The sequence below is a fragment of the Phocoena phocoena genome, chromosome 17, assembly GCF_963924675.1.
Source record: "Phocoena phocoena chromosome 17, mPhoPho1.1, whole genome shotgun sequence".
Taxonomy (NCBI): Eukaryota; Metazoa; Chordata; class Mammalia; order Artiodactyla; family Phocoenidae; genus Phocoena; species Phocoena phocoena.
The window spans coordinates 80248343-80260613 of NC_089235.1; the positions used below are offsets into that span (position 1 = coordinate 80248343).

Here is a 12271-nt window from a genome sequence, read left to right on the forward strand (position 1 = left end):
GGCCCGGGGCCAGCTGGGTCTGCAGACTGGACCCTCATCTTCCCACGGGGAAGGGGCTTCCCTGGGCAGCCTAGAAGAGATGGCTGACCCAGGACTCGCTTCCTCCCTCCCCAGCAAGGCCCACTGAGCAAGCAGGTCAGTCCCGGAAACGGGAGAAAACGCTGGCGCTGAGGGCCCTGCTACTGGCGGGGCCGATGCCTGCTGGCCGAGCAGGTGGCTGGGGGTTGGGTGGGGCCGGCCTACAGGGCTGGGGGAACCTCGCCCAGATGGAACCCCCCCGGGGAGATGAGAGGGCTGAGTTGGGGGCCCAGCTCTGGACCCTCCAAGGCACCTGGCTGTGGTGAGTGGCAGGTAAAGAGAAGCGGGGAGACCTGGGGTGGGGGGGTGGTTGGGGGCGCGAGGTGGTCAGTGGGGCTGGACTGGCCCCGGCCCCCAAGAGACAGGCTGTCTGGACAACAGATACATGTTAACGTGTTAGTCTGTACTTTTTGGTTAAACTTTAGGCACCGCTTGGGAGGAAGACATCTTGAAACATTAAAGACCCCAGCACCTGGGCGGGGAGTCTGGCCACATGCAGAGCGGGAGGCGGGGTGCGGGAAGGGGTCAGGCTGCCGCTGACTCGGGGCCCCCCGCGGAGGGCGCGGGCCCCGAGGCGTAGCGGCGGCCATAGCCCGAGGACGAGTAGGACGAGGAAGAGAAGGTCATGGAGAAGCCCGAGCCGGTGGCGTCAAAGCTGCCGCGACGGGACCCAGCCCGGGAGCCGGTGCGCGAGCTGGGGCGCGAGCCGGCCGCGGAGCCGGAGCCGCTGATGCTGTAGGGGCTGTAGTAGCCCTTGCTGGACTGGGCGGCAGCCTCCAGCAGCCGCAGGCCCGTGCCCTCCTCCACCATGCTGCGGTCCAGCGCGTCCTTGTAGGAGATCTTGAGCTTGGTCTTGGGGCAGGTGAGGTACTTGGAGTAGGCGCTAACGTCGCGCAGCTTCTGGGCGGTGCGGGCATCCACGGTGCCGCGCTGCAGGGCCTCGTCCAGGGCCACGCGGCCCGGCGTGTCGGGCTCGATGAGGCCGCCCGTCAGGTACTGCACCTCCAGGAAGCGCTGGCCCGCCTCGTAGTAGAGCCAGCCCTTCTTCAGGGCCTGGGCGGCCGACATCTTGGTCTTGGTGCGTGGGTCCTCGAAGCCGCAGAAGGCCTTCTGGGCCAGGTTGATGCGGTCCACCATGATCTTGTCCACCAGGCCCTTGTTGACGGCGTCGGTGACGGGGAAGCGCTCGCCAGTGCTGGGGTCGATGATGCCCCCGGTGCAGGCCTGCGCCTCCAGCAAACGCTGCCCAGTGATGTTGTCCACCAGGTTGCGGTGCATGGCCTCCGTGATAGACACCTTCTCCAGCGTCTCCGTGTCCAGGATGCCAGCCACGGGGCCCGTCTCCTCGGTGGGGTCGGACCAGGAGGCCAGCTGGGTCCTGGAGACAGCGGGGCTGATGGTGTAGGAAGACGAGGAGCCCACGGAGGACGAGCGTGAGCGGAAGCCGCCGGCGTTGCCTGAGAGCATGTCGGCGAACTCGGCGATGGAGAGCGTGCCGGCGCGGTACTGGTCCAGCGCCGAGCGGTCGATGAGGCTCTTGGCGATGGCCTCATCGATGTCGTACTGGCGGCCCGAGCGGCGGTCGATGATCATGGACTTGACCACGCCGTCCGATGAGGAGATGGTGATCTCCTCCCACTCGCACTCCTGCTCGGACAGCTCCAGGTAGGTCTGGTGGTCGATGAGGCCCTTGCGGTAGGCCTCGTACACCGACATCTCCTTGCCCGTCTCCGGGTCCACGATGACCACACGCCGCTTGCGCACCGAGGACTTAGAGGATGTCTTCCGCTCCCGCTTCTTCTCCTTCAGCGGCAGGAGCCGCAGCCCCGTCTGGGGGTCAGTGACGCAGCGCTCCATCAGCTGCAGGTAGGTGAGGTTCTCCTCCGTGTTGGGGTCAAAGAAGCCCTTGGTGTCGTCCGAGGGGTCGGTCAGGATCTCATTCATCTCCTCGTCAAAGAGGCCGCGCTGGTAGGCCACGTCCACGGGCAGGCGGTGGCTCTCCTCGGGGTCGATGATGCCGCCCGTGGCGATCTGGGCCTCCAGCAGCCGGATGCCGTGGTCCTTCAGGATCAGACCCTTCTTCATGGCCTGGAAGAGGGAGATGAGCTTCCCGGAGTAGGGGTCCTTGTAGCCGGTGACAGCACGCTCGGCCGACAGCAGCTTGTCCTTAAACTCGGGACCCACGATGCCCATGCGCACGGCCTCCTCCACGGTTAGCTTGAGCCCCTTGATGGGGTCGATGACGTAGCCGGTGGCCGCCTGTGCCTCCAGGAGCTCGAAGGCCGTGCCGGGGCGAATGATACCCTTCTTCATGGCCTGGTACACCGACAGCCGCTCCTTGGTGGCGTCGACGAGGACGCCGGCGATGCTGCTGGTGCCCTCGAGGAACTTCTGCAGGTTCTTGGAGACCTCCTCGACGGAGGTCAGGCCCTCCTGCAGCCGCAGCGCCGTGGCCTCGTCCATGACCTGCGAGCGCACCAGCTCCTCCACCGTGATCTGCTTGCGCAAGCCGCGGAAGGTCAGCTTGCGGGCATCCGCGAGCGGCAGGAGGAGCTGGCCGCTGGCCTCGTCGCGGCGGCACCGCCGGAGCAGCTGCGTGTAGCTGAGGCGCTCGTCCGTGGAGGGGTCCACGTAGCTGCGCACCTCGCTGGGCTCTGACAGCCGGTCGTGCGTGTCCTTGTCGAGGTAGCCGCGCTGGTAGGCCACCTCCAGCGGGAGGTGGAAGCCTAGACGCGGGTCGATGATGCCGCCCGTGGCCAGCTGAGCGTCCAACAGCCGCAGGGCCTCCTCGGTGGGGATCAGGTCCTTCTTCATGGCCTGGAAGAGCGAGATGGTCTGCTCCGTGTAGGGGTCACGGTAGCCGGTCACGGCCCGCTCAGCCGACAGCAGCCGGTCGTGCAGCTCGGGGCCCACCAGGCCCTTCCGCACGGCCTCATCCACGGCCAGCCGCTCGCCCTTCACCGGGTCCAGCAGGAAGCCCGTGGCCGCTTGTGCCTCTAGTAGCTGGCGGGCCACCTCAGCACTCAGCTGCCCCTTCTTGAGGGCCTGATAGATGGTCAGCGTCTGCCTGGAGCTGGACTGGTAGATGCCGGCCACACAACCCGTGCCGTAGAGGTAGTGCCAGGCGGACTCGGCTTCCAGCACCTCGTGGAGGCTCCTGGTGCCCTCCCGGAGCAGGCCGTAGGACTCGCGGGAGATGACCCGGGCCTCGTACAGGCTCTCGGGGGTGACGCGGCGGCCGACGTGGTCGTAGGAAGCCAGGTTCTGCGAGCGGACTATCTCGGTTTTCTCGATGATCTCGATGATGATGATGATCATACGCTCCTTCGTCACGCGGCCGGCCTGGAAGTCGGCCATCAGCTGGGCCCGCTGCTCCTGGGGGATCAGGTCCGACTGCATCACCTCCCACAGGGACATGGTGGAGCCACTGTGGCCACCGCTCCCAGGGATGTTGATCTGTGTCTCCTCGAAGGCCCTCCGGGTCTCCTCCTCGGTGTACACCCGCGTGGTCTCCACCACCTCTGCTTTCTCTGCCCCTCTCAGCGGCAGGAGCCGCAGGCCCGTCTCGGGGTCCTCCACGCAGCGCTCCAGCAGCTGCAGGTAAGTGAGGTTCTCGTGCGTGTTGGGGTCGAAGAAGCCCTTGGTGTCGTCGCTGGGGTCCTGCAGGACGCGGTTCGTCTCCTCGTCGAAGTAGCCGCGCCGGTAGGCCACGTCCACGGGCAGGCGGTGGCTGTGCACGGGGTCGATGATGCCGCCCGTGGCGATCTGGGCCTCCAGCAGGCGGATGCCGTGCTCCCTGAGGACCAGGCCCTTCTTCATGGCCTGGAAGAGAGAGATGGTGCTGCCTGAGTAGGGATCCTTGTAGCCCGTCACGGCCTTCTCAGCCGACAGCAGCTTCTCATGCAGCTCAGGGCCCACGACGCCGGCCTTCACGGCCTCGTGCACGTACAGACGCTGGTTCCGCACAGGGTCCACCAGAAAGCCAGTGGCTGCCTGGGCCTCAAGCAGGAGGGTGGCGGTGCTGGGCCTGAGCAGGCCGCGCCGCATGGCCTCGTAGATGGTCACCTTCTCTTTGGAGTCCTCCAGGTAGATGCCGGCAAGGCAGCCGCTCCCCTGGAGGAGTGTCTGCACCGAGTCCAGCTCCGAGAGGTCCTTGACCGACGTCTTGCCGTCCTTGAGCTGCTCATACTGGGTGCTGTCGAGGACCCCGGCGGCCAGGAGCTCACTGGCCGGCACAGGGACTCGGAGGCCACTGAAGGAGAGCCTCTCCCGCCGCACGGTCTCCGCTTCCTCCACGATGGTGACGAGGATCTTGATAATCTTCTCCACGGTGACCTTGCCCGTGCGGAACTGGCTCAGCAGCTCCTGCCGCTGCTCGGCCGTGAAGTACTCGGAGCTGATGAGCTCCCACACTGTCACCGTCCTGCCCTGGAAGCTACCCACGGGGACCTCGACGGTGGCCTTCTGGAAGGCCTCACGGGCCTGGAGCTCGGAGTAGAGCTCCTGCTGCCGGGCCCGGGCAGCGTCCTCCGAGAGCGGCAGCAGGCTCAGCCCCGTCAGCTGGTCGGGGCGGCACTGCTGCTGGAGGTGGCTGTAGGTGACGGGCTGCCACGTACGGGATTCGTAGTAGGTCTTGGCGTTGTCCTCGGGTGCTGAAAGGGCGGTGCTGGTCTCCTTATCCAGGTAGCCCCGGGCACAGGCGACGTCCAGGGGCACACGGTGGCTCTTGCTGGGGTCCACGATGCCACCTGTGGACAGCTGGGCGTCCAGCAGACGCAGGCCCTGCTCCCTGGGGATGAGACCCTTCTTCAGGGCCTGGAACAGGGACACGCTCTGCCCTGAGTACGGGTCCTTGTAGCCTGTCACAGCCTTCTCGGCCGACAGCAGCTTCTCGTGTAGCTCGGGACCCACGAGGCCGGCGCGCACTGCCTCGTCCACAGTCAGCCGTGCGCTGGTGGCGGGGTCGATGATGTGCCCGGTGCCGGCCTGGGCCTCCAGCAGGGCCACGGCCGCCTCTGGCCGCAGCAGATCTCTCCTCAGGGCCTCGTAGATGCTCAGCTTCTGCCCTGCCTCCTCTAGCCACACACCCGCGATGAGGCCGGAGCCCCGCAGGGCCCTCCGCACGGCCTCCACCTCGGCTACCTCCTGCACGGAGCGCTCGCCCCGCTGCAGCTGGCGGAAGAGCTCACGGTCAATGACCCTGCTCTCGAGCAGCTCCGCAGCAGGGACCAGGGCACGCAGGCCCTCGAAGCAGAGCTGGCCCTTCTGTTCGTGCTCCTCGACCACGGTGATGACGATCCTGATAATCTTCTCCACGGTGACCTTGCCCGTGCGGAACTGCCGCAGCAGATCCCGTCGCTGCTCGGCCGTGAAGTACTCGGAGTTGATGAGCTCCCAGATGGTCACCGTCCTGCCCTGGAACTTGCCGAACGGAGCGGACACGGTGGCCTTCTCAAACACGTCCCGGGCCTCCGAGTCGGTGTAGACCAGCTCACCACCCTTGGCAGCCTGGTCCGTGAGCGGCAGGAGCCGCAGGCCCGTCTCGGGGTCCTCCACGCAGCGCTCCAGCAGCTGCAGGTAAGTGAGGTTCTCGTGCGTGTTGGGGTCGAAGAAGCCCTTGGTGTCGTCGCTGGGGTCCTGCAGGACGCGGTTCATCTCCTCGTCGAAGTAGCCGCGCCGGTAGGCCACGTCCACGGGCAGGCGGTGGCTGTGCACGGGGTCGATGATGCCGCCCGTGGCGATCTGGGCCTCCAGCAGGCGGATGCCGTGCTCCCGGACGATGAGGTCCTTCTTCATGGCCTGGAAGAGAGAGATCTGCTCCCCGGTGTAGGGGTCCTTGTAGCCGGTGACGGCGCGCTCGGCCGCCAGCAGCTTGTGATGCAGCTCAGGGCCCACGACGCCCTCCTTCACGGCCTCGTTGACGGCCAGCCGCCTGTTGCGCACGGGGTCCAGGAGGAAGCCTGAGGCCGCCTGCGCCTCGAGCAGGATGAGGGCTGTGCCCGGGCTCAGCAGGTGCCTCCTCAGGGCCGCGTAGACGCTCAGCTTCTCGTCGGCAGGCTTCAGCAGCAAGCCGGCGATGCTGCTGCGGCCCTGCAGGTAGCGGCGCACGTCCTCCCGCTGAGCGAGCTCAGCCACCGTGGTGCGGCCCTGCGCCAGCCGCTGGAGCTCCTCTGTGCTCAGAATGCCCGCCTCCTGCAGCCGCTGGGCCGGCACCTTCTGCCGAAGGCCGTCAAAGGCGTGCTCGGGCTCCGCCACGGCGGCCGGGCCGTCGGCTGCGTCCTGGCCATTGGGCAGGGCTCTGGCGGCCGCGGCCTGAGAGGGAGCGACCTCCCCCGGGTGGGCGAGCGCAGCCCGGCGCTCCTCCTCCAGGTGCTGCAGCCGCTCTCGCAGCCTCTGGTTCTCCTCCGCCAGCAGCTTCTCCTGCTCCTGCCGCTGCAGCTCCAGGCACCGCAGCTCCTCCTGCTTGCGCCGCACCCCCTCCTCGGCCTCGCGCTGCCGCCGCCGGGCCTCCTCCATGCTGGCCGCCAGCTGCTCCTTCTCCTGCTGCAGCTGCTGCTGCTGCCGCCGCTGCTCCTCACGCAGCTGCTGCGCCTTGGCCACCTCGTCCCGGAAGAGCTGCTCCAGCTTGGCCTTCTCCTGCTCGATGAGGTGCTCCCGCCGCAGCAGGCTGTCCTTCTCGGAGAGGAAGCTCTGCTGCAGGGCCTGGGTCTCCTGAAGCAGCTGCTCCTGCCGCGCCACCTGCACCTGCGAAGGGGGAGGGGCGGTCAGGGTCACGCGGGCCCCCGGGAGCACCTGCCTGAGGGCAGACCCCGCCCCCGATCCCTGCCCACGCGCGGGGAGATACCTCCTCAGACTTGAGCTGCAGCAGCTGCGCCTCCTGCTTGAGCTTGTCCTTCTCGCGCTCCAGCTCCGCGATGGCCTCCCGCAGGCGCTCGGCATCCTGGTCGCTTTGTTGCCGCTGGGTCTCGAGCGTCTGCACCAGCGTCTCCTTCTCCTGCGTGGCGAGCTCCGTGCGGTACAGCCTGTCGCCTATCTCCTCCGCCTGCTTCCGGAAGCGCTGGGCGTCCTCCTCCGCGCGGGCCTGAGCCCGGCTCATCTCGGCCACGCGCAGCCTGAGCCGCTCCGCCTCGGCACTCATCTCCAGCTGCCGCTGCCGCTCCGTCTCCAGAGTCTTCTGGAAGCCCTGCGTCTCCTGTGCCAGCTGCTGCGCCATCTGCTCCTTGTCCTCCTGTAGCCGCCGGGCCTGCTCTTGGGCGAGCTCCTTCTGCTGCTGCAGCAGCTCCGCCTCCGCCTTGAGCCGCGTGGCCTCCTGCACCGCCTGCATCTTCTCCTTGAGCATCTTCTCCGCCAGGGCCCGCTGCTGGACCAGGTCTTCCTCCGCCAGCTGCCGCAGCCGCGCCGCCTCCTGGGCCGCCACGCTCAGCCGCGCGGCCTCCTCCGCCACCTGCTTCATCTTCTCCGCCTCCTCCTGCAGGAGGCGCTGCGTGTTGTCCTTGTCGCGCAGAACGAGCGCGCGGTTCTCCGCCTCGATGCGGGCCTTGAGCTTGCCCAGCTCCTCCATCTGCACACGCAGCGAGAACAGCTCTTCCTCCACCTGGCCGCGCTGGCGGGCCGCCTCCGTCACCTCCGCCTTCAGTCGCTGCAGCTCCTCGTCCAGGATGCTCTTCTGGTGGTCGGTCTCCTCCAGCTGCAGCCGCAGAGCCGTCAGCTCCTGCTCGACCTGCGCCTTCTGCCGCAGCGCCTGCTCGGCGAACTGCTTGTGCTTCTCCATCTCGGCGTCGGCCGCCTGCTTCTGCCGCAGGGCCGCCTGCTCCGCCTGCGCCCGCCGCGCCGCCTCCTGCTCGGCTTCCTTGCGCAGCTTCTCGGCGGCAGCCTGGGCCTGCGCCCGCGCCTGCGCCTGCGCCTCCGCCGACTGCTTCAGCCGCTCCGCCTCCTCCACTTGCCGCCGGGACTGCGCCGCCTCGCGCTCGGCCCGCTCCCGCGCCGCCTCCGCCTCCTCTGCCGCCCTCCGGGCCGCCTCGGCCTCACTGCGCAGACGCTCCAGCACGCTCTGCTCCTGCTGGAGCGTCTGCTGCAGCTCCTGCTCCTTCTGCTGCACCGCGAACGCGTGCGCCTTTTCCTCCGCCTGCAGCCGCTTCTGGGCGGCCTCCTGGGCCAGCTGCAGCTGCCGAGCCGACTCCTGCTCTGCTCGCTCACGCAGGCGCCGCGCCTCCTCCACCTTGGCCTTGAGCCGCTCCACCTCCTCCAGCGCGGCCTTCCGTTGCCGCGCGGCCTCCTCCTCGGCCGCCAGGCTCTTCTGCACACGCTCCTCGGCCTCGCGGCGCCGCCGCTCCTCCTCCGCCGCCAGCTGCCGCTGCCGGGCGGCCTCCTGCTCCGCCTGCTCCTTGCTGCGCAGCGTGTCCTCGGCGTTGCCACGGATCCGCCCCAGCTCCAGCTCCAGCTCCGCCTTGCCGGCGGCCGCCTTCTCAAAGCTCCCCTTGAGCGCCAGGATCTCCTCCTCCACCTGCCGCCGCTGCCTCAGCGTGTCCTCCACCAGCCCCTTCTGCCGCTCCAGCTCGCTCTCCGACGCCTTGCGCAGCTGCGCCAGCCGCTCCTCGATGTCGGCCTTGTGCTGGGCCGCCTGCTCCTCCAGAAGCCGCCGCTGGAAAGCCTCGTCTTCTGCCAGCCGCCGCAGGCGCTCGTTCTCCGCCTCCTTCTCCTTGAGCGCGATCTCCGCCTCCGTCTTGAGCCGCGTGGCCTCGCTGATGGCGGCCAGCTTCTCGGCCAGCACCCGTTCTGCCTCCGCCCGCTGCCGCGCGGCATCGTCCTCCGCCAGCTGCCGCTGCCGCTTGGCCTCCTCCGCCAGGGCGCGCAGGCGGGCGGCCTCCTCCGCCAGCGCGCGGAACCGGCCGGCCTCGGCTTCCAGCCTCTGCTTGGACTTCTCGCTGGTGGAGCGTGACTCCTCCTCGGCCCGCGCCTTGCTGGCCAGCAGCACCTCCATCTCAGCCCGCACGTTGGCCAGCTCGGCCTCCAGCTCCCGGCGCTTCTGCGTGGCCGCGGCCGCCTCCCGCTGCAGCCGCGCCAGCTCCTCCTCTAGCAGCTGTCGCTGCTGCTCCCCCTGCTCCGTCTCGGCCCGCAGCCGGATCAGCTCCTGCTCCGCCGCCAGGCGCTGCTGCGCGGTGCCCTCCGCCAGCTGCCGCTGCTTCTCCAGCTCCCGCTCGGCCAGCTCGCGCTGCCGCACGGCCTGCTCCTCCGCCTTGCCGCGCCGCCGCGCCTCCCGCTCCGCCTCCTCCTTCTGCTTCTCCGCCTCGGCCTGTGCCAGGCTCTTCTGCTGCGCCACCTCCTCCGCCTGCAGCCGCAGCCGCAGCGCCTCGTTGGCCTTCAGCTGCCAGCGCTCCAGCTCCCGCTCCGCCTCCGCGCGGGCGTGCTCGGCCTCGGCCTGCTGCTGTGCGCGCCGCGTGGCCTCCTCCCGCAGCTGCACCACGGCCACGTGCTCTTCCTTGAGGGTGCGCTCCAGCTGCGCTGTCTTCTCGGCGAAGGAGGCGTGCTCGCTCTGCAGCTCTGCCTCGGCGCTGCGCTGCGCCGTCTCCAGGGCCACCTGCACTTGGCGTGCCCGCTCCGCCTCTGCCTGCCGCAGGCGCCGCTCCGCCTCCTCTGCCTGCAGCCGCAGCTCCTCCAGCGCCCGCAGGGCCCGCTGCTTCTCGCGAGCCGCCTCAGCCTCCGCCTGCACACGCAGGGCCAGCTCGGCCTCCGCCTGCCGCTTGCGCTGGGTCTCGTCTTGCACCTGCCGCCGCAGGCGCTCCGCCTCCTCCTGGGCCTGCCGCTTCTGCGCCTCGGCCTCTTCTGCCCGCGCACGCAGCGCCTGCAGCTCGCCCTCCGCCCCGCCGCGCTGGCGCTCGGTGGCCTCCAGCTGCAGGCGCACCACACGGATCTCCTCTTCGATCCGCAGCCGGCTGCGCTCGGCCGCCTCCACCTGCCGGGCCTTGGCCTGGATCTCCGCCTCCGAGCTCTGCCGCAGGTGCTGCAGCTCCTCCTGGATGCTGCGCTTCTGCTGCTGCGCGTCCACCGCCACCTCCTCCCGGCGCGCCACCTCCTCCTGCATGCGCCGCTGGAGCTCCTGGGCCTCGCGCTCTGCCAGCGCTTTCGCCTGCGCGTGCGCCTCGGCCAGCTGCCGCTGCTTCTCCAGCGCGGCCTCCACCTCGGCCAGTCGCTCCCGCTCCTCTGCCCGCTGCTGCTCTGCCAGCCTCTGCGGCCGCAGCAGAGAGAGGGAGAAAACCAGAGAGAGGAGTGAGCACGGAGCAGGTGCTCCCGGCACACGACACGGTGCCACCACAGCTCACCCTGACAGCGCGGTGCAGGGGTTGGAAGGGGACAGAGGTCCCGGCCCAGCTGAGGGAGGCTGCGTGCACCCACCCAGGGCACTTGGGGCAGTGAGCGCAACCTGGCCCCACAGTGCTCACCGGCCCGGGGGTAGGAGACCCAGATGTTCTCCCCTCTTCCCGCAGACAGGCGAGAGAGACACACAGACGGGGGGCGGGGGGAGGGGGAGGGGGGGAGAGAGAGAGAGAGAGAGAGAGAGAGAGCGAGCGCGAGAGCAAGCAAAGCAGGGTGCTCACAGGGCCTGGGAGCCGCGCCCGCCATACAGCCCTGCCTGAGCACCGCTGAATGCCCGGTGGCCTGGCTCTGGCCACAGGTCCCCTCTCCCTGACCCCGCGGGGCAGGGTGGCCAGCGTGGGACATCAGCACAGATCTGAGCAAGTTCGGAAGGGGGACTCGATAGCCTGCGGTTCTGAGCAGAGAGGAAGCTGCAGGTAGGCCAGACGGAGGGGTCACCCAGGAGGCAGGAGGAACAAGACGGGGAAGGTACCCTTCCTCACCCAAGCACCTCGGGGCACCCCTCCCCGGCCCCCATGACCCAACAGCCCAAAGTTCTTGCAGAGCAAGTGGCCAAGCAAAGAGGCCGATGCAGAGTCCCGAAGAGGCACACATGTGAGAGCCGCTGGGACGCCTGGTGGGGGCAAGTGCCAACACAGAAGAGGAAGAGAAGGTGCCAGCCACCACAGGGAGAGCAGTGCAGCATCGGGCCAAGGTGGGCTGGGCCGCAGGTGAGGCGAGCCTGGGGACAGGCTGTGCTGCGGGGAGCTGGGGGGAGGGCGTGGGGAGAGCTCAGGCGGTCTCCTAGGGGCCACATCTGGGGCAAGGTGGGCAGCAGGATGGCCTTCCCACCCCGGCGGGTCATACCTCCTCCTCCTCCATACGCCGCAGAGTCTCAGCGATGAACTTGATATACTGGCTTGTGAGCGTGCTCAGCTCGCTGTAGCGGGTACGCAGGTCCACGTACTGGGGGGTGGGAGGGAGGAGGCGCCCAGAGTTAGCCCTGCCCCTGCTGACTCAGGCTCAGCCCACCCGCCAGCCCTGCCCCTCAGCCTCACCTCCTGGATGACGCTCTCGGAGCCCGACTGGACCTTGGGCTTCTTGGCTGGTGAGGCCACCGGCTCCAGCTGTGCCTTGTACGTGACCAGCTGAAGCTCATAGTCCTGCAGGGACACGCTGGTTGGCCGCCAGCTCTGCCCTCCCCACCCTGCCCCTGAACCTGCCCACAGGCTTTGCCCAGCACCGCCTGGCCTGGGGGGCCCCCCTGAGGTCACAGGCCCACCACCTGCACGTCTCCCCTGGGACACGAGGCTGCAAAGACCTCACCTTGATGGCATTGATGTACTGCTTCGCGAACCTCTGGCACTCCTCCACCTTCTCTCCGTGGCGCTCGATATCTTCCAGCAGCGCCTGGGAGAGCAGGGTGGTCAGCAGCCAGAGGGCGCACCACGCCCCCCCCGCCCGGCCGGGGCCCACCTACCTTCTCCTGCCGCAGCTGCTCTCGCACGGCCTGGCTGTCGGCCAGTGGCACGGCCTGGATCTGCTCCTGCCTCTGCTTGGCGTCCTGCAGCCAGGCGCCCAGCGGGTCCGCGCTCTCGCGGTAGTAACACAGCTGGCGGCCCAGCTGCTCGAGCTCGCGCTGCCGCACGTCGGTCTGGGCCAGCACGGCCTGCCAGCGCTCCAGCAGCAGGGCGACCCGCTCACGCCAGCGCTCCACCTCCACGTCCCGCTCGCCGTGTCGCTGTTGCAGCCGCTCGCCCACCTCCTGGGCCCCCCGCAGCTCGTCCCGCAGGGCATCGAACACAGGCTGCTGCGCCTCCGCCTGGGCCCGAAGCTTCTG

At 69.0% G+C, this 12271-nt stretch overlaps 1 protein-coding gene across 8 annotated transcripts in view; it reads right to left on the bottom strand.

Annotated features, from left to right (window-relative positions):
• Positions 1 to 603: 603 nt before the first annotated feature.
• The window catches only part of LOC136137009 (plectin), a 56053-nt gene continuing 44385 nt past the window's right edge, over positions 604 to 12271 (bottom strand). For 7 of the 8 annotated variants that reach the window (XM_065895265.1, XM_065895269.1, XM_065895264.1 and 4 more), the window contains exons 27-32: positions 11912 to 12268; positions 11758 to 11841; positions 11490 to 11594; positions 11299 to 11397; positions 6923 to 10303; positions 604 to 6822 (exon numbers count right to left, since the gene is read on the bottom strand). In XM_065895265.1, coding sequence (XP_065751337.1) covers positions 604 to 6822; positions 6923 to 10303; positions 11299 to 11397; positions 11490 to 11594; positions 11758 to 11841; positions 11912 to 12268 — 10245 coding nt within the window. The remainder of the gene's footprint in view (positions 6823 to 6922; positions 10304 to 11298; positions 11398 to 11489; positions 11595 to 11757; positions 11842 to 11911; positions 12269 to 12271) is intronic. The other variant, XM_065895272.1, reaches the window with a different exon arrangement.